Raw genomic sequence first — 26,664 nt, forward strand, 5'->3', positions numbered from 1 at the left:
GTCACGCAGAAAGTGTGCCGGGAATTGAATTCAGGTTGTGCCCTAAATAGACGTGAACTAGACGAAAACAGAATTCAAGGGACTATTATTCAATCTCAGCTCCGCACACTTTGACACAATTTAGATTGCCGGAATATCGGCATTATTCCATTCTTTTCGGAGATTTTCAGATTTGAGTAATCGGCAAATAATTATTTTTCCAAGATAACAACAATGTTGACATAGTGGCGAACTCGCCTCGAAAGAAAAACAAAACAATTTGACAATTCATTGCTGAGATTCGGAAAACGTTTTACTGAGAGTCGGCTAGCAAATGTAAATTTTTGCTGGGTGTTTACAGGACTGCACCTTAAAACCCTCTGAACACTCTCAAATGCCTCCAAAACCATTCGGAGAACGCGAGAAAAACGACGTTTAGACTGAACTGGCGGCTCCCAAGAGCACTAGCGCCACTTAGTGAGTAATTCTCGAACTAAATTGTTTTCTATGCGAAAGCTCTTAGTCTCTCTGAGCAACTTTGCCGAAGACAGTATCCTTGTAAATTGTTCAAAACACGAGATAGACGACGTTTAAATTGAACTGGAAGCTCATAAGAACACTAGCGCTACGCAGTGAGCGATTCTCGAACTAAATTATTGCCTATGTGAAAGCTCCTGGTCTTCTGAGTAACTTTGCCGAAGACAGTATCCTTCTAAGTGGTCCAAAACGCAATATATACAACGTATAGACTGAACTAGAAGCTCCTAAGAGCACTAGCGCCAAGAAGTGAGTGATTCTCGAGCTAAATTGTTTTCTATGCAGAAGCTCTTAGTCTTCTGAATAAGTTTGCCGAGGACAGTATCCTTCCAAGTGGTCCAGAACACGATATATCCGACGATTACACTGAACTGGAAGCTCATAAGAACACTAGTGCCACGCAGTGTGTGATTTCCAAACTAAATTGCTTCCTATGTGAAAGCTTTTAGTCTTCTGAGCAACTTTGTCGAAGACAGTATCCTGGTCCAGAACTCGAGATATACGACGTTCAGACTAAACTGGAAGCTCCCAAGAACACTAGCGCCACGCAGTGAGTGATTCTCGAACTAAATTGTTTTCCATGCGAAAGCTCTTAGTCTTCTGAGCCACTTTGCCGAAGACAGTATCCTTCTAAGTGGTCTAGAGCGCGAGATATACGACGTTTAGACTGAACTGGCAGCTGGATTCCAAACTAAATTGCTTCCTATTTGAAAGCTCTTAGCCTTCTGAGCAACTTTTCCGAAGACTGTATCCTTCTCAATGGTTCAGAACGCGAGATACTCCACAACTACTGAAAAAATGTAGTGCTATACCACATGTCTGACATGATGCCCGATGGCCAATGTTCTCGGAATCACTTTTTCTACATATCAACACATTCTTGACGAAATTATCTTTCAAACAAGGCATTGGTCATTTGAATTGGTAAAAAAAATCATCATTCTATAAGAGTTTGAATTTCTGGGTCATGATGACCCCTATGCATTATTCGTAACTTTTTTTGTGGCGCCATTTTGGTTGCACCATAAGATGTTTTTGCTTTAAATGCTTCGTTTCTGCAAAATATTAAAATTCAAAAAATTTCATTACTATAAGTTAATTAACTAAAGAGATATTTATGCTTGAAATCTCGTTTTGGGTCATAATGACCCTAATGCACGACGAAGCTTAAGATCCAAAGATACGCCCAAGAAACCCCCTTAAACACCACAAAGACCCCCTTAAAATTCCTGGGAACCCCATGAAAAACCCCTAACACTCTGACAACGCTCCTGTAACTCTTTGAAACCCCCTGAGATACGCCTCTTAGATTGAAAATCGGTTGAAAATTGAGAAAGTTATGGCACTTGAAGTGAAAACACCTTTTTATTACTCGAAAATTCAAATTTGAAGCGATTGCGCGACCTCTAAATCTCAATAGTTTTGTTTTAAACTCAGAGGTTTCTGTTTTTGTGTCAATTGAATCCAAAAGAGCTTACGAATTCCAGGTTTCAACAACTTTTGAAAAATAAACCGCAGCCTAGTGTAGAGTCTTTTTTAGTCGTGGGAACTCTCTTGAGACTCTCAGAAACGCTCGTGAAATCCTCTAAAACATCACTGGTACCCCCAAACTCCGTGAGATCTTCTGAAAAATCGTTTATCCACCAGAAAATCCCTGAGAACCCCTCAAACACTCCAGAAACCCCCTAGAAGTCCTTTTCCATCTCCAAAAACTTCTCAAAACGCCCTTGAAATTCCTGAAACTCCCATGAAACCTCCTGGAAATTTCTTGCAGCGCTTCTGAGATCTTCTGGGAATCATTGAAACGGCCTTAAGACCCCGTGATTCCCCTTCAAACTTCCCTGAGACTCCCCTGAGAACCCCTCAAGCACCCCTGGAAACTAAATGGAATTCCCCCCTGAGACCTCCAGAAACGCTCATGAACACAACTCGGGCCGCCTCAAATCCGCTGAGGCCTTCTGAAATACTACTGAAATACTCGAATACGCCACTGAAATCGTGATGAAAATCTTCTGAAACACTCAGCAATGCCGATGAAACCCCTTGAACACCACTGGGACCCCTTCAAATCCTCTGAGGCCTCCTGTGAACCCTTAAAACTCCACGAAGATCTGCTTAAACGCTCCAGAAAGCCCCTTGAACCCTCATAAGACCGCATGAGACCCCTTAAAACGCCCCTGACAACCCTGAAACGATCCTGAGACCCTCTCAAAAATCAATGAAGCACCTCATAGACTCTTTGAAAATAATTAAAACGTTCCTGAAACCTCGTGAGGCACCCCCTGAGACTCTCCTGCTCAGAGGCCCCTGATAACCAAATGAAACTCCTCTGAGATCCCCAGAAACGGCCATAAAACTCCCTCGAACACCACTGTGACCTTCTGAAGTCCCCTGGGACCTTCTGAAATACCTTCAAATGCCTCTGAAAATCTCTGAGGGGATTTCAGGAGCCTTTTGAGGACGTTTCGACAGGTTTAGTTGGCGCTTCAGTTGGATTACGGGGTAATGGCGATGACTATGGCATCGGCATCGGCCAGGAGATGTGTTTAGGGAAGAGCAGAGGGGAGTACAGGGGCATTTAAGGGGGTCCAAAGAGGTTTCAATGAGAACCAGGAGATCTCAGCAGGATTCAGGGCCTGGATGTCTCAGGGGCGTTGCAAGCAGGGTTCCTGATTTCCACTTTTCATCTTCTTCCACACTCGAATACAGTCAGCAGCGAACGGTTGTCGCTTTAGTTTGTGTGTTTGCTTGTCAGCGATAACAGCAAACACCGGCGAACGGTGGGAAGCCATACATGGAATTTAAACATTCGTCCACATTCGCATCGCAAGCGATGGAGAGGTGATGCGATTCGTGAGTGAATTGCGCGTACGAATATTTGAAGTTTTCAAAAAATGATTATTATTTTGTTTGCTAATCTAGCATTTCAACAACAATACACTAAAAACGTATGCATTACATGCAGAAATTCTCTTCTAGTTATGATAATAGCTGCTTCGATCGCTCACCAGCATTCGTCACCATTCGCCATTCATTCATTCGCTTGCGATCCAAACTGCGACGATCGGCCACGAATATCCATGTCAACCAGCTTGCGCATCGCTTCCCGCTGGTGATGGGGTTGCGTGTTTGATCACGACTATCCGTTTGCTGCATCTTTCTCGATTCGCTTCAGCTAAGAGGAGTAAATATGAATGGAGTGAGGCGAATTTACCGATCCTTGGTTGCAAGGAGTTTCAGTGGCCATTAAGGGCATCGGTTGGGGTTTCAGTGGCTTCAAAGGATCTCAGGAGCGTTTCTGGGAGTTAGGGGGTACCATAAAATCTTCTTCTTTTTCTTCGTTGCTCTAGGTTCTCGCTGGACTTTGCCTGCCTCTTTTCAATAAAGTGTTTTGAGCACTTCCACAGTGACTAATTGAAAAAATTCCCTTGCCTGCTATTGCATGAATTTGTACATTGTGAGACAAGCACAATGACACACTATTTCCAGGGAATTGAACCATCCGTTTCCGAATTGACAATCCAAAATTCTCAAGGCTATCTAGAGATACCAGGAGTTCTCAGGGGTATTTCAAGGAGGCTCCAGGGGGTCTCAGGGCCACTTCAAGGGGTTAAGGAGTGTTTTAAGAGGCTTCAGGAACGCTTCTCAAGAGTAGCGCAGGAACGCTGCTCGAGCGGGTCCCAGAAAAGTTCCAGACGATATCAAGGAATTTCAGGGGAGTCGGGGCCACATTAATTGTCATCTGAATCTTCTTCTTCTTTATGGTTCTACGTCCACACCGGGACTTGGCCTGCCTCGCTTCAACTTAGTGTTTTTTGAACACTTCCACAGTTATTGATTGAACGGCTTTCTTTGCCTGCCATTGCATGAATTTGTATAATGTGAGGCAGGTACAATGATACTCTATGCCCAGGGAGTCGAGAAAATTTTCCCAACCGGAACGGAAATCGAACCCGCCGTCTCCGGATTGGCGATCCATAGCCTCAACCACTAGGCTAACTGGAGACCCCAGCTGTATACCTCCTTTTTTCATTAAATTTCCTGTCATGACGCACAATTCGACTTAATGGACCAATAGAGCAGATAGTTAGCATTCTAATTATCTACAATGTATACACAAGTTTTGTGGTGATTTGAAGTAAATTCGGGAGTAACGATCTAGTGATATTTCTCAGTGAAAATTGCCAGTGACAGAAAAATGAATGAATAAGTGAGAAAATTCATTCACCAAAATTAATTTTATTTTGATCTCTCAGATTAGAATTTTCGAAATTCGCGTTGATTGTACTCATTGAAAATGAAAATTTTAAACTCTGGCTGCCAGTAAGCTCCAAGGGACCTCAGGGGCACTACAAGCGGTCTCAGGGGATTCCAGGATGCCTCAGGAACGCTTTAAAGGGTCTCAGGGGTGTTTCAGAGAGTCTCATGGGCATTTATGGTGGCATCTCAGGGCGCTTTAGGAGGTTTCAGGGGCGTTTCAGGTGGTCTCAATGGGGTTACAGGAGGCCTCTGGGGCATTTTAGGGGATTTCAGGGAGAGTTGTGGGAGAAATCAAGGGCGTTCAGAGAGGGCACAGAATGTTTCGAGGGGCTCAAGCGTTCTCAGGGTGCATCAGGGGTTCTCAGTGGCGTTTCATGGGATATCAGGGGGTACTGGGAGACCTTTGGCACGCTTCAAGGGTCTTAGTGGGTTCCATGACAATTCCATAGGGTTTCAGGGGCGTTTTAGGAGACGAATATAAAAAATCCAGGAACAGGAAAGCTCAGCAGCGTTTCAAGGCGGTTTATGGGGGTTTTAAGGAGTACCAAGAGATCTCAGGAGCCCCCTGGAAGACCTCCTCGTACACCTGTAACTGCCTGGGACCGCCTTGAAACGCCCTGAGCTCTCATTGTACTCCTGGAACGCTCATAAGACCCTCTGGAACACCCTGAGACTCTTTGAAGTGCCTCTTTGGCCACCTTGAAACCCTTGGGACATTCTGGAACCCCCTTAAAATGACCCCTAAAAAGCCCCTGAAGCCCCTTAGACCTTTTGTAACGCCCTAACGGTCCTATGATCCCCTGAAGTTCCCTGTGACTCGATAAATCTCCTTGTGACCTTCCGAAGTCTTCTGGAACTCTTCAAAAATCCTCTGAAACCCTTGAACTTCTTCTGAAATCACAAAAAGCCTATTGAGCTCCCTGAAATGCCCATAAAATAAATTCGAACGTCAATTTATGTCACATGAAGTGCTCTGAAACCCATTAAAAATCCTCCGAGATCTCTGATTGCTCCCACTTAAAACCATCTAGTTCGCCCATGTGTCTCCATTTGATCTTTTACTGAGGCCAATCTACTGCCAACCCGTGACACGTCTACAGGCGCTGTAACTACAGTTATCGTCATTTATAACATTTACTAATAATGGTATTCCCACATAAAAAGGTTGCATAAATTAAGGTCGGACAAGAATACTGGAACCTCCACCTAGGAAACTTGATCGGAGGTGCACAAAAAATAATTTATTTAAATTGTACCAAAATTGAATAATTTTATTACCTAAATGAGTTTTCAAGTTGCAAAAGTTTCCAAGGATTTTCCGAAGTGTTCAGAGGCATTTAAAGGCGTTTCAAGGGGTATTGTGGTTCCACAGGTTTCAGAAGGGTTTTAGGAGGCCCTAGGAAGAGGGAATAGTTCACAAGCGTTTATAGTTGTTTCAGAACACCAGGAGGTTCAGGAGGTTTTGCAGAAGTTTTATGGGGCTTTATAAGCTCTCTGGTGAGCTTCAAAGGGCCTCATTGGGATTGCCGAAGCGTATCAAATTGTTTCATGGTGTTTCTAGGTGTTCAGGAAGCATCGCATCACAACTAGTATCAGATGGTTTTTACGAATCTTCACATGCTGCTCAGGTGAGCTTCAGGGAGCCCTAAAGAGAGTTTCACAGGCGTTTCAACGCATCTCCGAACGTTTTCAAACGTTTTAGGAGGTTTCATAGAAGCTTTAGGGGGCTTCACAGATGAGCATCAGGGGTCCTCAGGGTAGAGGCATTTCAAATCGTTTCATGGTGTTTCAGGAGGTTTCAAAGCAGATTGATTCATAGGCTCCCAGGTGACTTGGAGGTTCCCGGGGATTTCAGAGACATTTTAAGGTGTTTCAGATCTTTTTAACCCAAGTAACATTTTTAAAACCAATTAGTCTTGTAGAGGTTTTGAGAACCATCATAAAGCCCAATTATTTTTTATGTTAGTTATATGATGGTTCAGAGAATCTTTCAATTTATCTCTTTATTTGACTAAAAAATGTTACTTGGGAGAACAGTGAATTACCGTTAACAATAATGATTTTTTTTTCCTATTTACAGGCTCGATTGCGAAAGCGTGCCGAAATCCTAGCTGGCAACAGTGCCAACCATCCACTGAAGACGTCCAGTACGGTGAACTACCTGCTTGGGGTGACCGCCCTGCTAGTGATAGTATCTACCAGTCTACGACACAGGCTGTTTCTTTCGTCTTAGCTTTACCGCAAACAGTAAGCAACTTTTTTCAGCGTACTCTTTTTTATACTCAAAAATCGCCAGACAGAACTATGAGGGCTTAGATGCTAGGAAACAAAACTAAACTAGGAATAACAATACAAAAATTACAACAAATCACAAACACTAATTCTTACTAATAAAAAAAACAAACACATAAATAAGAGCAGAGATTTATGAACAACCAATTTTTAACGATAATAATTAAACTTAAGATTTATACACATTGAAGAGAATGATAGCAACTAGCAAGGTTTATAAAACGCAAACGGAAGCAAACAGTTGATAGAGCGTATTTTTCGGTTGCGGAGAACAACCGAACGTCAGATGACCGAAGCAAATTTAACCAACCAAAAAACTTTGTTCAATTTCAAACTACCTTTTTCATCAATCTTTCCAGCAATTTACCAGAAACAAGAAAAAAGCAAAACGAGAGCCATTGTACAGTTACAGAGTTTCCTTTAACCTAGGGTAATAAATACCAATCTTCTTGCCTTCGAAACTAGACACTTTTTCTACAACCTTCCTTATAGAGTGAGCAGAAAAAAAAATCAGCAATAGCAGCATTCTCGGCATTCTTTTGAATTTGGTTCATGCAACCATCAAAGTCCAGCAGGAGTTTGTAACTTTTAACCCAGATAAAGGGTACGACAGACAGTGACAACGGCTTCCATAGCAGACGGGGCGGCGTTCCAAAGATGAAACGGCAAGTTTCAAGTTACAACGGACAGGTTAAGTAGAGATAGATAAGATAGATACGGCAGGAGATCTTTTTTTTTTCTTCAGATGATTTGTACACCGAAGATTCAACTGAGAACAAAGCCGCTCACAGTGATAGCAATTTAGGTATAACGGGCGGCTGGTGACACCATTTGGAAGTTTGGGTGGATCGTTATGTACAGGGTGTTGGTTTCCATTCGAGGGTGATTAACGGGGAAATGAGGTCCATTTAAGTGAACATCAGGAAATTACAAAAAAGAGATTTCCTCACAATTCTTTACTTCTCAAATTCTTTCGGCGTTCATCTGAGCACAGACCGAAAAAAAACAACGATGACTGAACCTTCAATACTTTATTTCGCAACCCCTAACCACTTGAAGGTACGCTTTGATTGTTCTATGAATAGCAAGGTGATTATAGACTGGGAGTCGCGAGAGCTACGTTTGGGACATGATATCCTTAGGTTATCCTTCATGGCCATGATTATCTAACACAAACAATCGTAAATCGACATCTCCACTTTTACTCATGCATAATGTTGGTCTATCATCTCAGCTGCCCTTTTGGCAAATTGATGTCATGTTTTTCTTCAAATCCGCGAAAACAAGCATCCTACCTATTCACAAGCAAACAGACTTTTGGTGCTTAAGGTGATTCCGGATGTTTACTGGAAACAGGTGCTTGTTATCATCGCCTTTCATTCGCTGCTGGCGAGAGCACCCACAATTTTGTCACACCAAATGTGGGTGGAAACCAATTCAGTGCAACAGGTTTAGGACTGGGATCGCCTTGTTGACGTTTTACGATGTTTATATGTTGGTATATATTTCAGCCGGAAATTTGATCATGAATTACATATTTGAAGATTGAATTTCTTAGTTTATTCAGTCTTGTGAAACAATATCATGTTTCAGTTTTATCATTTTGGTACCTCCTTCCTTATTCTACTCTTGCTCTCATAGGTGTAGCCAGAGGGCCTCCATTTTTTTATGTTTCAATTCGAGCCAACTTATGATTACCATTATCAGATTTCCAGAAAAAAAACTTTGAAGTAATTCAATACTTTTTACCCTTCTTACACCCATAAGTAAATACCGCTTGGAAAACCGACTTTCGATCCGAGGCCCGCAGGGCCGAGTCACATATACCAATCAACTCAGCTCGACGAATTGAGCAAATGTCTGTATGTGCGTGTGTGTGTGTATGTGTGTGTGTGTGTGTGTGTGTGTGTATGTATGTTACAAAAAAATGTCACTCACGGTTCTCAGCCGTCTGTTGACCGATTTGAGTTCTCTTGGAAGCAAATGAAAGCTACTACATACTAGTAGAACGCTATTAAATTTTATTTTGATTGGACGTTCGGTTACCGAGATATCTTTCAAAGAGTGCTAGGGAGTAGTACAACTTAATTATTTTAGATATTTTTGACAAAGTGTATCACCATAAATTTCTCAGCCGTCTACCAACCGATTCGGGTTCTTAAGGCCCCAAACGAAAACTACTACATCCTAGTAGAACGCTTTTGAATTTTATTTTGATTGGACGTTTGGTTACCGAGATATCTTTCAAAGAGTGCTAGGGAGTAGTACAACTTAATTATTTTAGATATTTTTGACAAAGTGTATCACCATAAATTTCTCAGCCGTCTACCAACCGATTTGGGTTCTTAAGGCCCCAAACGAAAACTACTACATCCTAGTAGAACGCTTTTGAATTTTATTTTGATTGGACGTTCGGTTACCGAGATATCTTTCAAAGAGTGCTAGGGAGTAGTACAACTTAATTATTTTAGATATTTTTGACAAAGTGTATCACCATAAATTTCTCAGCCGTCTACCAACCGATTCGGGTTCTTAAGGCCCCAAACGAAAACTACTACATCCTAGTAGAACGCTTTTGAATTTTATTTTGATTGGACGTTTGCTTACCGAGATATCTTTCAAAGAGTGCTAGGGAGTAGTACAACTTAATTATTTTAGATATTTTTGACAAAGTGTATCACCATAAATTTCTCAGCCGTCTACCAACCGATTTGGGTTCTTAAGGCCCCAAACGAAAACTACTACATCCTAGTAGAACGCTTTTGAATTTTATTTTGATTGGACGTTTGGTTACCGAGATATCTTTCAAAGAGTGCTAGGGAGTAGTACAACTTAATTATTTTAGATATTTTTGACAAAGTGTATCACCATAAATTTCTCAGCCGTCTATCAACCGATTCGGGTTCTTAAGGCCCGAAACGAAAGCTACTGCATCCTAGACGAACGCTTTTGAATTTCATTCCGATTGGACATTTTGTAACCGAGATATCTTTCGCGGAGTACTTTGGAGTAATACATACAACTTAACTTTTTAAGAGGTCTTTGACAAAATGCTTCATAATAAATGAATCAGCCGTGTGTCAATCGATTTGAGTTCTCTCAGCATCAAATGAAAGCTACTGCAACCTAGTAGTATGCTACTAAATTTCATGCCATTTGGACATTTTGTTTCCGAGATATCTTTCCAGGAGTACTAAGGAGTAATGAAATTTACGCTTTTGAGAGATTTTTGATAAAATGTATCATAATAAATTTCCCAGCCGTCTGTCAACAGATTTTTTATGATCATATGTGGTTCCTCAAGTTAGTTATACATGAAAATTCAAATGCTAAAAATACAGAAAAAATACTATCTCTTTGTAATATTTGAGCTTAATAACGCAATTGGCAATAAACAGTAGCAAAAATATCATGGAATGCTTGGAGGAAAAGCCTTTTTTTATGATTAAATTTGGTTTCTCAAGTTAGCTCTGCATGAAAATGCAATTGCTTCAAATACATAAAAGCTACTTTCTCTTAGTAATATTTGAGCTTAATAACTGGTTGAAAATAATTGTTTTTTTTTTATTTTTATATTGTTTAGTTTTTCTTAAATAATAACTATTAGTTTCAATGAGTCAGCATACATTTGTTGCTTATATTTATCAGAAGTGTAAGAAGGGTACTGTTCACCATCGGTGGATTAATTCGGGTTTTTTAACATAACTATCAAACTTTTTCTTCTCGAAAACCACAATAAATTTCGTCAACTATTTCTTTAAGAGGACTACTTCAATCTTTTCATAAAAAAAATGTAAATAATAAGCATGGTTGAATGGCTGAATTTTGTGATTTTTATGAAATACAAATGACTTACATAAAATATAAAACCAGCATGCCAAATTTTCCAGATATGGTCCCCCTACAGAAGGAGAAGGACGTTCTAGAACAATATGCTGCTATCGAGTGTAGTAACTCAAATGCACAAGTTTTCAATAGTGAACAATTCAAACAAATAGTATGCCAAGAGTAAGAGCAAAAAAACTGAGATTACTTTATGAGATCCTTCAAGGTCACTTTCAGGAATTCCTCAAGGGACTTATCCAGGAATTTCTCCTCCGTGAGTTCCTCTATGAACGTCTTGCGGGGTTCCGATAGTGAGAGATAGTTCTGCAAGGATGCATCGAAAAATTTCTTCAGGATTTTTTCCAAAGAATTCTTCAAGGATTATAATAGGGATTCCTTAAGAGATACCATCAAAAATTCCTCTAGGGATTTTGCCTGGGAGAGCTTCCTCCAGTGGTTGTTCCAATGCTTTATTTCGAGGATTTCTTCAGAACTATGCAGATATTCTTTCGAAAATTTCTTTAGGGATGTCTCCGTATATTCTTTCAAAAATTATTACTGCAGGATTTTTTTCCAGAAATTCTCTCAAAAAATTTAACCAGATATTATTCAAAACGTATAAAGGAATTCCTTAAACATTGTGTGCAGTAAATCCTTTAGGAGCCTATCAAAGTATGTTTTAAATAATTAGTCCATAAATTACGCAAGACATGAATTCTTTCACATTTTTTGTTTCCAGAAATTTCTACGGAATTTCTTCCAGGAATTTGTTAGGAAAGTTCTCTCAAGATTTCTAAGAAATCCTTCATGGCAGGGATGGGAACACTCACTTGCAGAGAGTTACACTCACTTGATGTTTTCTCAGCTCAGAAGCGTGCAATTAAGAAATGGTGTATGTACAACTTTTGCCTTGTGGTTTTGTCTAAAAGTTTGCCGATTAGAGTAGGTGTCGCACACGCATATCAAAGTCGTGACAGAGCTGTGAAAGCGACTCTCCACGAGGTGAGTGTAATTTACATTCACCTCGTGGAGAGTTGCCTTCGCAGCTCACGACTTCGGTATGCATGTGCGACCCCTACTCTGTTCGGCAAACTTTTAGACTAAATCACAAGGCAAAAGTCGTCCATACACCATTTCTTGATTACACGCTTCTGAGCTGAGGAAACATCAAGTGAGCGTCACTTTCTGCAAGTGAGTGTTCCCATCCTTGCTTCATGGGGATGCTTCAGGAATTCCTCCAAGAAATACTCCAGGGGTTCACTCGGCATTTTTTTCTATGATTATTTCAGAAATAACTCCAGGTATTGTTTTAAAAATTACCCCAAGGATTCCTCTAGGAACTCTTCATGGGATTCCTTTAGAAATTCCTCCCGGAATGAATCCAGGAATTAATCCAGGAATTGTTTATGGATTCCCTTAGGAATTCCTCTTATGATTGCTTCCAGAATTCCTCCAGTGGTTTCTTCAGTCACTGCTACAGGGATTCTCCCATTGCCTCTTCTCAGGATTTCTTCAGGATTTCTCCAAGAATTATTTCTGCGATTTTTTCAGTACTTACTGGGATTTCTCCAGAAGCTTCTCCTGGGGTTCCTCAGGAATTCATCCTGGGATTTCGTCTAGAATTCTTCCTGGGATTTCTCCGCGGACTCCCCCAAAGATTCTTCCAGACATTCTTCAAGAAATTGCACCAGGGATTCCTCCAGGTATTTCTTTAGAGATTTCTCCGCGAATTTCTTCAGGGATTCCTCCAGGGATTCTTTCGAAAATTCCACCAAAGATTCCTCCAGAAAGTACGCTAGATATTCCTCCAGGAATTTCTTCATAAATTTATCCAAGCATTTCTCACAGAATTCCTCTGGGTGATTCTCCAGGAATTTCTCCAAAAATTCATCCAGGAATTTCATCAGAAATTCCTCCAAGAATTTCTCGAACAATTACTATAAGGATTTCTCTAGAATGCAAACAGGAAATGGTCCAGAATATCCTTCAGACATTCCTCTGGGATTTTCTAAAGGATTTGCTTCAGGGATGCCTTAAGGATATCCTTAAGTAATTTCTCCAAGAATTCTTCCGAAGATTCCTTCCGAAATTCCTCTAGAGAATTTCACCAGGAACTCCTGCAGACATTCCTCCTAGAATTCGTATAGAAATTCCTTCAGGGTTTCCCCCAAGAATGCCTCTAGGGATTTCTCCAAAAATTTCTCCAGCGATTCCTCGAGGAGTTTCTCCAGGGATTTCACTAGAAATTTATCCAGAAGTTCCTCGAAGGATTCCTCCAAGATTTACTCCAGGGATTGCTCCATGAATTGCTTCAGGGGTTCCTGCAGGATATTCTCCAGGGGTTTCTCCATGAGTTCCTCTGGTAATTCCTCCAGGATTTTTTTAAAGAAATTCCTCCAAAAATTCGTCCAGCAGTTCCTCAAGGTATGCCTTCAGAAATTTCTCCATGGATTCCTCCAGAATTTCTTTCTGAGATTACTCCAAGAATTCTTGCAGGGATTCCTTCGGGAATTGCTCCAGCGATTCCTCCAGATATACTTCAAGAAATTCCTCCAGGAATTCTGACAGGGTTTCCGCCATAGGTTTCCTTCAGAACTGCTTCAGGGATTGCTCCGAAATTCTTCCAGGGATTGCTTCAGAAATTGACTTAGTGATTCCTTCAGAAATTCCTTTCGGGATCTCTTCAAAAATTTCTTCATGGGTTCCCTTAGAAGCTTAAAAAATTCTTCCAACATCTTTTCCAGAGGAACACCCAAGAATTTCTCTAGGATTACATGAAGATTTTTTTTAATTCCTTGAAGAATTTCTAAATGAACTTTTCCAACGATTTGTATTAGAATTCTTCAAGATAATTTTAGAGTGATGCATACAGGATCCAAGAAATTCATTAGGAAGATATCTAGGAAGTCCTTCAGAGATTATTCCAAAAAGTTGCCAAAAGACTATTCCAGAAATTCCCCCGGGAATGCTTCAAGGGCACAGTGTTCGAAATCAATGATTTTACGATCAAAATTAAATAACTTTTTTTATGTTGGTTCTAGAGGTTTGGCGTGTTCTACAAAGTATTTCTGCATGTTAAAAGGCGTCTTTTGATAAAATGTAATAAATGATTAATCCCCCTAGAAGTGGGATAAAAAATATATTTTTTCGAAATATTTTTTTAGAGGTTTGACGTCTTCGGCAAAGTTGTAGCCCATAATAAGAGAACAAAAATCGTAGAACATGTCAAAGCTCCATCTCTTACGGTTTTTGAGATATGGAGCGTTTTGTGCGAAGTACCCCTAAAACTGGTTTTTTCAGTGTAGCTTCAACAGATAAAATCCTACAGTTTTGTGACCTTCTACAATCTTGTTCAAGACGTCGAATTACACATTTCTTCCGAAGATGTCAAGTCATTATAACTTAAAACAAAAAAGTTATAGGTAAATATATCATATTTTAAGGTGTACTTTCACCTTAAGTAACTATTTCCGGCAAAGGTATTGCCGAAAGAAACACAGTGCAGTAAAAATGTGTGGGCTTCTTAATTATTATTTTTTTATTTATTTTGCTTGTATTACAGGCAAAATAATTAGTTTTTGTCATGTATTTAAACAACCTTTCCCACTATTGCCCACGAGGGTTTCCACCCCCAAGTGATAGTAAAAAAATCTAATATTTCAACTACCGACTGAGCCATCTGCGCCATTTTGAGCCGGAAATAGTTACTTAAGGTGAAAGTACACCTTAAAATATGATAAATTTGCTAATAACTTATTTGTTTTAAGATAAAATGACTTGACATCTTCGAAAGAAATGTGTAATTCGACGTCCTGAACAAGTTTGTAGAAGGTCATAAAACTGTAGGATTTTATCTGTTGAAGCTACACTGAAAAAACTAGTTTTAGGGGTACTTCGCACAAAACGCTCCATATCTCAAAAACCGTAAGAGATGAAGCTTTAACATGTTCTACGATTTTTGTTCTCTTATTATGGGCTACAACTTTGCCGAAGACGTCAAACCTCTAAAAAATATTTTTTTATCTCACTTCTAGGGGGATTAATCATGTATTACATTTTATCAAAAGACGCCCTTTAACATGCAGAAAAACTTTGTAGAACACGCCAAACCTCTAGAACCAACCTAAAAAAAGTTATTCAATTTTGATCGTAAAATCATCGATATCGAACACTGTGAAGGGGTTTCTTCAACGATTGTTATAGGATTCATCTTAGAATTCGTTCAGGAATTTCACCAGGGATCTCCTTCTGAATTTTGTGTAGGGATTTTTCAAGAAATTTCTCTTTATTTCTCCAAGAAGTTGCCCAAGAAATATCCAGGAAAAATTTCAGAAATCCCTCAGGCAGTTTCTTAAGAAGTTACTCAGGGATTTGATCAGGAATTTTTAAAATAGTTCTCCAGGGGTTCTTCCGAGCAACACACATGTCACAGAAGGATCAAGGCAGCGCGGGTTTTGGTTGCGCAGATGTCACTGTGACTTACTTCAAAGGAATAGGTGCTTGCATGCACCAGAAATTCCTCTACAAATTCTTTCTTAAATTCTTCCCGACTTTTCTTTTTCATTAGAGCGATTCGTCCAGGACTTCCTTCAGGTGAATTCCGGTTTTTTCCAAGAATTCAATTTTTTTAGAGTTCTCCGGAAATACCTCAATGGGATTCAAGGCTTTCACCGGGGATTCTCTTCGAGGATTTCTTCCAGTGAAAGTTTCAAATTCCTATAATCTTTCCGGGAATACATTAATTGATTGATTGATGCTCTGAGATGAATATATCCAGTATATGTGTTGTGTATATAAAACCTTCTTTAGGGAAATTCTGGCAAGGATGTACTCGGAACAATACAACTGAAGCTTAATTCTCAGAAGAACAGCGATCCAACATTCCAAGAATGCTTATCAGTTCAGATAAACTGAATTTTTAATCACTGAAAGAACTCCAGTCATGATCGGCATTATGTAAACATTTTTTTAAAATCTTGGAGAAAATGTTGACCGAAATCGCAAAGAAAATTATGGGTTAGTCCCAAAAACAGTTCGTATTTTTTTTTTTTTAGGGAAGAATAAGCATAAGTTAAAATTCCCTAATAAAAAGAAATTAAAATTACTTACATTACTTACGAAAAGTAAGGGGTGGTGGAGGGATTTTTCCAGCCAACGTACATTTTTCACCTTCGGAAAATCACAAAAACGGTCATAACTTTTTTGTTTTTCGATGGATTTTGATGAATTTTTTACAACTTCCCGAAAAACTCTTCTAGTTTAGGATTACGGGGACATGGGTGCCTGGTCCACATGGTTCCGGAGTTTTTCCGGATTGTATTGGGGTACCAAAACAGGCTACATACTTTGCACAGCGTTTACCTCAAGATCCCGATGAGGTATAGAACAATAGTGTCTTCGGCGAGTTTGTTCAGCAGGTTAAGGACTAACTGGCAACGGCGACTTTGGTTCGCAATTCGCGGCACCAGTATCAAAAATGTTCAAATCCTTATATCTCAGAAACCTGATAAGATAGAATAATCGGAAATTTCTTCAAGAATTCCTCTGGGAATCCCTCCAGGTCTTCCTCCAGGAATTCCTTTAAGAAATCATCCGGGAATTCCTCTAGTCTTGGACATCTTCCAGAAATTCCACCGGGAAATCCTCCAGGAATTCCTCCGGGGATTTCTCCAGGAACTCGTTTAGGAATTACTCCAAGAATTCCACCGAGAACTTCCTCCGGGAATTTCTCCAGGGATTCCTTTAGGCTACCATCAGGAGAGAAATTCACACAAGGTATGAGTAGAGGTTTTACCTATTTTGGTGAGCTGCCATGACGGCCAGATACGTTCAGTAGTATCACCACAAATGGATTGTTTTTATCAACGAAAAAAACAATCAAATTTTGCGTCTTCTCAATTCACTGAATTGCCCCTAATTTTGCAACGAGAAAAATGTTGGGCTGTTTTTCTTCGGAATCCTAATGAGAATAGTCAAGGCACTCAGGACATTGCATAGATGACCAGATTATAGGGCAAGCATGCCGAAGGTGTTGAGCCTAAATTTAGTACAGTTGTGCAGATTTTTATGGAGGTTAACATGAAAAAAAATCAGAAAAAATATGTTGTTATTCCATCCCTAAGATATTATGTCCGTCCGGATTCTAAATTAATAATGCCTTATAGATTTTTTCCCTTAAGGTCCCATTAGACGTGACAAATATTTGGCCAAACAAATCCACCGAATGACTCATACAATGTGAATCATAGCAACCTTGAATAAATTCGGACTTCAATAGGGCACTGCATGAAAATCTCTCCTTCTCTTTCACTCTTACAGAAATGTTGTAAACAACAAGGCCACGAAACGTCAAAGTCCCATACTAAATCAAAACAGTGCAGTGCCCTATGGCAAATATTTGTCATAATGACAAACAATCTAAATGGCACCTTCATTCAATAAATTATGACATCACAAATACGGTGATGATCGACTTAGCTCTTGAGATCTCGGTAATTCGTTATGAGCCTGGTAATATTACTTAGATTTAGATATCCTGTCTGTTTTTTAAAAATCCAAGAGCACAACTCAATTAAATCAATGAAAATGAGTTTCTATCATTTCCATGCAACAACCATGCAATGAATCATGCGCAACAAAAAACTCAATTTAAGATGATAAACCAGGGCCTGTTAGTGGAATATCTGTAAGTGAAAAAATCAAGTCAAATACTATTCCGTTTGCCAGTCTGCTTGGTGTTAGAACCAAAATACAACTGTCGCTCGGGTGCGGTGTAAAGTGCTGGTTCGGATCACTGAAATGGCCGTAACTTCGGAACGGCTTGACCAATCCGGACAATTTTCTATAGCAAAAATTGCGATAAAATTCTGGTTCGATTCGTGCTAAAATCCTCAAAATCGGCCAATGGGAAGTGCGTTAAAAGTGGGTGAACTTTTTTTTGCGCACAGACATACATACATACACACATACAGACATTATCGCAATTCGCCGAACTGAGCTGATTAATATATGTGACTTGGCTTTCCCAGCCCTCTATCGAAAACTCTTTTTTTGAGTGAACATATAGCCTTTCAGTAGACTTTGTTGTACGAGAAAAGCAAAAAAATATAATTGGTATGAAAGACTTGAGCAGTGGCGAAGATTAATGTTTTTCTATTGAAAAATAAAAAATTCTGCCAGACACGATCATGTTCTTCCCCTGTATTTAAGATACCATAATAACACAAAATAATCAACAAATAGAATTGGAGGCAATGACTTTGTAGTTTTTTGCCATGAAATTATTTGTGAAAAATTACTGGACATAGTTGAAAAACAACACTGATCTTACCATTATATAATTATAATTCACTCAGTAAATTACAGTACTACATTATTCGTAGGAGTGTTCTAAACTTATTTAATGAACAGAAGTGGTGTGTCACATTTTGAATCATGAACATTATGCAACTAAAATTAGTTGCATTATGAAAAAAATATTTCATAAAATATTGTATAGAACGCGTTGCAAATTTTAATTTCGTATTTGTCTAACTCGGAAAGCCTCGTTGGATAAATTTACGACTCGTGCTGAAAAAATAAACTTTTTGCAACTTGCCACATAAATAACTATTTCTCCCCCTGATGAAGACATTATACCCGTGTAGAAACGTCGGGTGAATAATAAAACTCGTTTTCAAGGCATAAGACTGGGTAGCCGTTAACCAATATTTGTTCATTAGCTTCACAACCATATCATAGATTTAACACAATTATTGGAAACTAGTTTTTCAATGCCTGAGCTTCTAAATAAATGTTACAGTTGGTTTCATTGCCAACTTTTGTTCAACGCCCCACCCGGGTCACTGTGCAACGTGGACAAAATGACGACAAAAGCGCTCCCAGCGGTTTATTCCGATTTGTGTGTGCTTTGTTCGAAGCAAGGATAGATGTACTTCAAAGGAAAGCCTGGAAATGGAAAACAGAATATGAAAGCAGCAACAGTTGCCGATCGTGTGCTTTTAAACTATGGATGGATACTTTACTATTACTTTAGAGCTTTTAGTAGAACTTGTTACTTCAGACTCTAGTTTAATTTAAAAACACTTCACTAATACTTCACTTTTGCAAAAGAAAATAAAAAATGAATAACTCTTTTAAAGAAAAACTAGAAAGGACGAGCAAATTCCTTTTAATTCTACTACTGTGCTTATCTTCGGACAGATAGGCCTATTTCGTCTGTGACTTACAGACTTCTTCAGTGTCAAGTGCTCGACGAGTCGAGCACTTGACACTGAAGAAGTCTGTAAGTCACAGACGAAATAGGCCTATCTGTCCGAAGATAAGCACAGTAGTAGAATTAAAAGGAATTTGCTCGTCCTTTCTAGTTTTTCTTTAAAAGAGTTATTCATTTTTTATTTTCTTTTGCAAAAGTGAAGTATTAGTGAAGTGTTTTTAAATTAAACTAGAGTCTGAAGTATGGATGGATAGTTTTTTTTATTCATAAAAGGAAAGCAAAAACCGTTACGCTGTCCCCCTTCCCGAGCACGGTTGAAAGAGTTCCTTTACCGAGAATTAACGTTGAACTTTTCGTCATTGCAATCATCGTCATCATCAAACATTTGAAAGCAGTTTTTTCGTTCAAAACAAAAGTTTTTGCTATAAAAATATATTCACTGTACTCCACATGAGGAATATAATGCAGTGAATATATTTTCATGATCCTTGTTTTGATTTGCAGCGAGAAAACTGCTTTTTATTTTCCGAAAAATGATGACGAATGCTTGAGCCTTAAGGTGCAACTGCTGCATATGACAGTACATACTGAAATGTTTGAAGAGCTTGCGGTTAAGTGGACACCACAAAGTTTCAAATCGCTTTCATTGTAGAGCAGTAAGGGCGGTATACTTGTGGACAACTAGTGGGTTCTTTTGGGGTTAAATGTCACCAAAGCTTCGAACAGGTCCTTTTTTAGCTGGTATCGTATCTTGCTTTTTTCTATGGTGAACGGAGTATGTGAAATGCTTACGATTTTACTTTTGTGGCTAGATTGAACGATTATTATTATAACTAGATTGAAAGGATTATAAAGCCATAAAAAATCAACGTCATTTGTTCGGATCGGTTCGAGTAATTGAACTAATTTTTTGTAGTAGTCCCAGACGACGTACTCAAACTGTAATTCATTTCAATATAATAGTAACATGGTACATGCATAATTAAATTTATACATACAAGAAATAGTTTCTTCCTCAAATCTCACACAACAATGTCCATTTAGGTTCATCTCGAACGACTCCTGGCTAAACTGTAAAGTATGTTACTGTTAACTTTATCTATTACATTTCAAAATCATCATTGTTTACCACTCGCACTATCTCATCAACACTAAATTCATTATTCAAAATTCACTATTTCCTACACTTTTCGGTAAAAACGTTTGACTTTAATCCCACCAACTTTCCGACTATAGATAGTAGAGTAAACATAGATCCGTCGATGATGAATCCGTTGTATCCAAACGAACTGTCAAAATTTGTATCCAAACGAGCATGACGTCACGATTCCAACAACAACAATGGAGCGCATGACGTCATATTCAACAGCCGCACTCTTGAAAAATACTATTCGCACGCTTGAAACATTTCACTCAGTGATGTCCGCAGATCTATGTTTACTCTACTATCTATATTTCCGACTACTTCTACTCCGCTTGTTTTGTTTTGATTACATTCCTCTTTCATGTACTAACGAACATCAATGGCATCCTACCGCAGTTGACCGGTCGCTCATGCAGCGCCAGTTGGGATTCGTTTTTTTGTGTATTTTTATTGTGCTCCACCGAGTGAGTGCAGTGGCGCTTGCCTCCGCAACAATCCCCAGCCCGTAAATCCGGTAGCCGTTCATAGGTTACACCGGAATTACCACCATTCACCATGAGTCCCAAAGGACGTCTTCGGTTTCGCCTCCTTACTTGTAACTGGTCCATCACTACTTCTTTCCTCGGTTCTCCACTCATTTCAACGGTATGTCCCACACAATGTCCCACGCCTTTCTTTACTCGACGTTGGCGAGTACGTCTGGCTTCGGCAAACTCCATGACTCCAACCTCAACGTGGTGGCCAACAACATGTGCATCGGATAATCCTGCACTGCGACTTGGGCCGTATATTGTCCAACCCAAAGGTGATTCAACCGCTACTGGTTCTCCTGAACCACCAAGCCTCGAATTTGTCGGTGCAATCACGTGCAAATTGTTTAAACCGATCAGCATCCTCGGTCAACTTTTTTTGTACGATGTAACTGGAATGTCTCGAAGATGTTCATAACGCCGTGCCATCTCCCGAGCATCTAGCGACTGCCCAGGTAGTGCTAGCTCTCCTACGGTGCATACTTCATTTATCAGAAGTTGCTGTGCTCCGCCAACAGCAGAAATCTTCAAACTAATGCGTCTGGAATCTTCCTCGACTCGAGCAACGTCTCCAGTCCAACTGATTTCAAGCTTTTGCGGGACGCCTTCGGCACCCAACTGGTCTGCTAACTCCGTTTCCACCATCGTAATTGAGGACCCTTCATCCAAAAGCGCCAGCGTAGTAACGGATTGGTCCCGAAAGGTCAATGTAACAGGCAGCACTCGAAACAGAATGTTGTGGTCGTTCATCACAACATGTTCGGACCGCAAATGCAATAACGAATTGTGCCTCTGCATACATCCGCTAACGTTGCACCGCATCTTAAATTTGCACTCCAAATTCCTATGATCATTCAGGCAGAGTTCACAGAGCTTACACTCCCTCACAAGCTTCACACGCTCCTCGGGGGGCATGTTTCGGAAGCCCCGACAGAATCTCAACTGATGATCCGTTCTCTCACACAGTCCACAAGCCTTTTGTGTTGAAACTCCTGCTTCCTGCACATTTGTGACCGCAGCGCTATTATTGTAGACCGCATCATCTTCCTCCTGTACGAAACCAGCGCTTCCGGATCTCACTTCTGCCATGAAGTCGACAGAAACGTTTGCTTCACAGGCTTCAGCGACTATCCTCGACAAAAAGTTAGTCAAGGTACGGAGCGTCACCGTTTTCTTTCTCCTTTTGTACCTCACCCATTCACGTTTGTTACTAGTGGGAAGTTTATCTACAAGATTCTGCACTAGCAACGGATTCACTAGATGTTGCTTCAATCCAGTGACCTCCAAATGTTCGCAAAGTTGTTCCACTGCCGTCCCGAAAGGGATGAATGTCGCCAACTTATCGGCATTCGGTGGTTTCAGCTTGCGGACTTTCTCGAGATGACATTGCAGCAGTTGCTCCGGTCGACCATACAGTTGTCTCAACTTGCTGATCACCCTCGACACAGATTTCGGGAACAGAAGCTGCCCACGAACACTTTCCAAAGCTGATCCTTTCAAACATTCTTGAAGACGCACCAGATTTTCTACGTCAGTGAATCCACACGCCTCATTGGAAGCTTCGTACATTCCGATAAACAGCGGCCATTCTTCTGGTCTGCCGGTTAATATCGGTAGTTTCTGCGTCACTCCATTCCTTGCTGCCATCTGTGCTTTCGTTGGCACGCTACACCGTTGCCCCAGCCCGTTTGCGATCGTTTTCTTCACGTCCGGCTTCGGAATCTTCTTCTTCACTTGTTCTTCTTCCGTATCCTCGTCGATGTCTTCTTCATATTCTTCTTCGCTTTCTCCATCCGAAACAACGTCCTCCCTTTCTTCTTCTGCGCCATCTGACTCTTCTTCACTGCCTTCCCAGTCTTCCAGTTGTCGAGGCATCATCGCCTTCTTTGCTGCCTCCTTCTTCTTAATCTTTTTCGCTACGGTTACCTTCGGCTTTCTAAAAGGCGTTCTCAGATCTTCCTCCTTCTTTTGATTTCCTCTTACAGACATTTTCAGCTGTGGTACTTCTTTCTGTATACTACACATTTTCACTTCGAACGAGTCACGCATCTTCTTCAACTCCTCCAGGTGATTCTTCTCGTCTGCAAACACTTTTTCCAAGAGCACTTTCTCTTCTTCCCGCTGTTTTGCCCTAATCGCGTTCTTCAACTTAAGCTTTTTCTCCTCCAACGCCCTCTCCATCTCCATGCGTTTACCAAGAACGATCATTTCAATCTCTATCTCTCTCTCTTTCTCCTGCTTCTCTTCTTCCAACTTTTCCATACGTTTTTCCAACTCGGAACTGACATCATTGTTTGACCTAGCAGACTTACTAGACCTATCTGATTCATATCCTAGCTCTTTGTTTCTTTTTCTAATCTTCCTCTTCCTTTTCTGATTATCTACCAAGTACTCACTGCACCGCACCTGCACCGTACTAATGCACTGCATATGATACCAACTGCTGCAGTTTTTGCACCCAATCATTCGATCATCCACTTCGGCAGTTGTTCCGCAGGTGCCGCAGGCCGTCGTCATCATTTCACCAAGATTCGACATTGTTTTCGAGGTTGTGTCCGATATTTCTTTTTGAGAATCATATCAGTGCTGCCAGTTTCACAAACTAATTCGAATCTACCACAACATACCCCCACCCGTGAAACTGGTAACAGAATGATTGATTTTATTACCTAAACATCCTTCGAAATAATGCAATTATTTGGAGCTGTACAGCCGATCGGGTGTGATGAAAATATCACAATACACTTCTCCTGAACAAATGTAAGAATACCGCGAACAATCGTCACTAACGCACGTTCGCAGAGGCTGTAGGTACGATTTTCGATCCCGGTGGGAAGCCTTTCAATAAATCGTACCTACAGCCTCTGCGAACGTGCGTTAGTGACGATTGTTCGCGGTATTCTTACTTTTGTTCAGGAGAAGTGTATTGTGATATTTTCATCACACCCGATCGGCTGTACAGCTCCAAATAATTGCATTATTTCGAAGGATGTTTAGGTAATAAAATCAATCATTCTGTTACCAGTTTCACGGGTGGGGGTATGTTGTGGTAGATTCGAATTAGTTTGTGAAACTGGCAGCACTGATATGATTCTAAAGTGCACAATTGATATTGTTATTTTAATCAGTTTGGAGAGGTGGATACAGCGCGAGTAGAAATACCAAAACGTAAGAATATTTGATATAGATTAAGGAAAACTTGTTATTAATTAATTAATTTTCAGCATTGAAGCTGCTACAATAAATGCTGCTTTCTATAATTGTGTATTCTCGTGAATGGAAATAATCCCCCTCAACATCATTTATGGATCGCCCCTAATCATCAACTTCAGGGCTACAGTCACCTCGAGAATTTTTAATTAATCAACTTCTGTGATATCGCGATACTTTTACCAACATAAATGAACATTATCACAAATTGAATTTCACCGATAATCTCCATGGCGGCGGAGGTGATGGCTATTTGCCCCGTTAACGAATCGCATTAGAGCCATCACCCCGCACCGAGGTGTACTGTTTTTTTTTCCTTTTTTGCATGGCATTACATCCCCTCTAGAAATAAGCTTACCTCTTCATCTTTAGCACGGGGTGTTGATGAAGGCATTTTCACATTTTTTCAGTTTTATACAATGGTGGTAAAATGTAGAAACATTGTCAACCGGGAACATTGACCATGCCGGAAATCGAAACCATCATCTCCGGCTTATCAATTCCACGCTGATTACTCACGAAACTAGCCAAGACATATCCAGTGGATTATCCACTCCGTGGGATGACACGGAAATCGAATATTTCCCCTCCATGAAAGCCGCATACCGTATGATGTGCGGGTGGACCCCGGTGTCGAAAAGTTAGTCTTGTGGTGGCGGCAGCAGCTGATTCGATGAAGTCAAAGGGCGGGACACGCACCCGGGCGGGCAGTATTTTTAGCTACATGTGGCGCCGTTTTGTCTGAATTTACTCTGCTGTTTCCGGCGTGCCAATTTGATGAGGGTAGGGATTATCCTATTATTGGCTCATTCGCCATCCACTCACGACCACGACAACGTAGACAGGCGGCGGCGGCGACGACAGCTCGCATCCCACTTTGTCGCGCCAGTTGTAATAAACGTAATAAACAGTATCGGTTAATCGGAAGCGTGGAAAACAGTTTCCATCTCATTCCGTGTAGATTTTAAACATTTTTTTTTTGCTTCATCTAGAGTCGAACCAGCCAAGGGCTGAAAGTCTCTTTAATAAAGACAAATCAATCAAATCAATAGCTTCATTAGATTTTATGATTTTCAATGAGAGTCGCACAATCGACTGAAGTTTCAGCTACGTCAGTGCAGTGGAAATTGATATTTGCTTCTTCAAAATTGTGAGGCGAATTGTTAGAAAGAGAAGGAAGACAGGAAAAAATAAACGTCGTCCCGTGCGGCCTTAAGAACAACAGAATATCCGGAAGATTCAGGTTTCTGAAGTCAGTTTCACTTGATAAGTGTTTACCGAATACTCAGAAGCGCAGTTGCGCAAAAACTGGACAATTAGGGTGCCTGTACCAGTTATCGCACTACCTAAGAAAAACTATTTCTACAAAAATAAGAAGAAGACCGACGAATGTAAACAATAAGTCAAATGATAGATTAGTTTTCATACATTACAGGAAAAATATAAAACCGGAGCCAAAACTACTTTTAGTATTTATTACGGCGTGTGCCAATGATAGGAACCCTGTACCAGTTATGGACACATTTGTTAATTTGGGTTCCACTTCGCACTATTTACATGCATTCCTTACGGGATTTGCCATAACTGGTACACTATGGCGAAATAGGGTGCAAGGAGGCCGAAAAGTTAAGGAAAATGATTTATTTCTACCATAATTTGAGCAAATTGTGAAGTTTGAATGATTGCAATCATCTTTTGTGATCGTGATCTGTTGTTCACGATTTTTTGTTTGTTGATTTGTATCTTCAAAGGTTGAAAACCAACTATGGCGAATTTGAGGTACTATAGCCATAACTGGTACACTGAGCCTAAATATCAAATGATACGACGTTCCATAATCGGATTCACAGCTATCACATACAAATGAATCATATGATTCATTTTAGCCATGTGATAGCTGAGTCGGCAGTGGCCATTCAACGCTTTGACCAGAATGCTGCAATTCTGCTTTGACAGATTTGTTAGATACTTCGCCACCCTTGGAGATGGCTCAGTACAATACAATTTGGTTTGACGACATGACTCCAAACTATTCCAGTATTGTCTGTGTTGAGTAGCAGCCCAGGTGTGAATCTGAAGCTTTACCCAACACTTCGATATCGGAATAGCTGGTTCAGGGCCATTGAAATCATGTGATGCTCCAGTGCGAGCTAACTCATCAGCCAATTCATTTCCAGCGATGGAAGAATGGCCAGGTATCCATACAAGGTGAACAGCGTTTGCTGAATTCGGCTCCTCGATTTGAGTTCGACAAGCGTTAACTATCTTCGACCTGGAGTTGGCCGAAACAAGTGCTTTAATAGCAGCCTGGCTATCTGAACAGAAGTATATTACTTTGCCCATTACGTGCTGCTGAAATGCTGATTGCACTCCGCACATAAGAGCAAAGTTTCGGCCTGAAAAACGGTGCAGTGTCTACCAAGTGAATAAGACTGATGCAGACTTAGCTCACGAGAATAAACACCAGCACCTGCTCGACCTTCAAGAAGGGAGCCATCAGTGTAACATACGATGCCGTCTGAAATACTTCTCTCCAGATAATCAGATGTCCACTCTTCCCGGGAAGGGAATTTCGTGGGAAATGTCCTATATGGAAAATTACAAGCAATTGTAAGATCACTTGGAGCAAGGACAACTTTGTCCCAATTTACCAAAAGTGAAAACAACGAGGT

The 26,664-nt window shown here is 40.3% G+C and overlaps 2 protein-coding genes across 2 annotated transcripts in view; one reads left to right on the forward strand and one right to left on the reverse strand.

Moving 5' to 3' along the window:
- The window catches only part of LOC109408456 (uncharacterized), a 278,493-nt gene that overhangs the window by 212,929 nt on the left and 38,900 nt on the right, over positions 1-26,664 (forward strand). The window contains exon 5 of the mRNA XM_062856590.1: positions 6,857-7,023. Coding sequence (XP_062712574.1) covers positions 6,857-7,009 — 153 coding nt within the window. The 3' untranslated portion in view covers positions 7,010-7,023. The remainder of the gene's footprint in view (positions 1-6,856; positions 7,024-26,664) is intronic.
- Positions 19,149-23,595, reverse strand: LOC134289412 (uncharacterized). The gene is made up of 2 exons (XM_062855200.1): positions 20,238-23,595; positions 19,149-20,179 (listed from the first exon to the last, which is right to left on the reverse strand). The coding sequence occupies exon 1, from the start codon at positions 23,318-23,320 to the stop codon at positions 21,152-21,154; it is 2,169 nt and encodes a 722-aa protein (XP_062711184.1). The 5' UTR covers positions 23,321-23,595; the 3' UTR covers positions 19,149-20,179; positions 20,238-21,151.

This window comes from Aedes albopictus, chromosome 3 (assembly GCF_035046485.1).
Source record: "Aedes albopictus strain Foshan chromosome 3, AalbF5, whole genome shotgun sequence".
Lineage (NCBI taxonomy): Eukaryota > Metazoa > Arthropoda > Insecta > Diptera > Culicidae > Aedes > Aedes albopictus.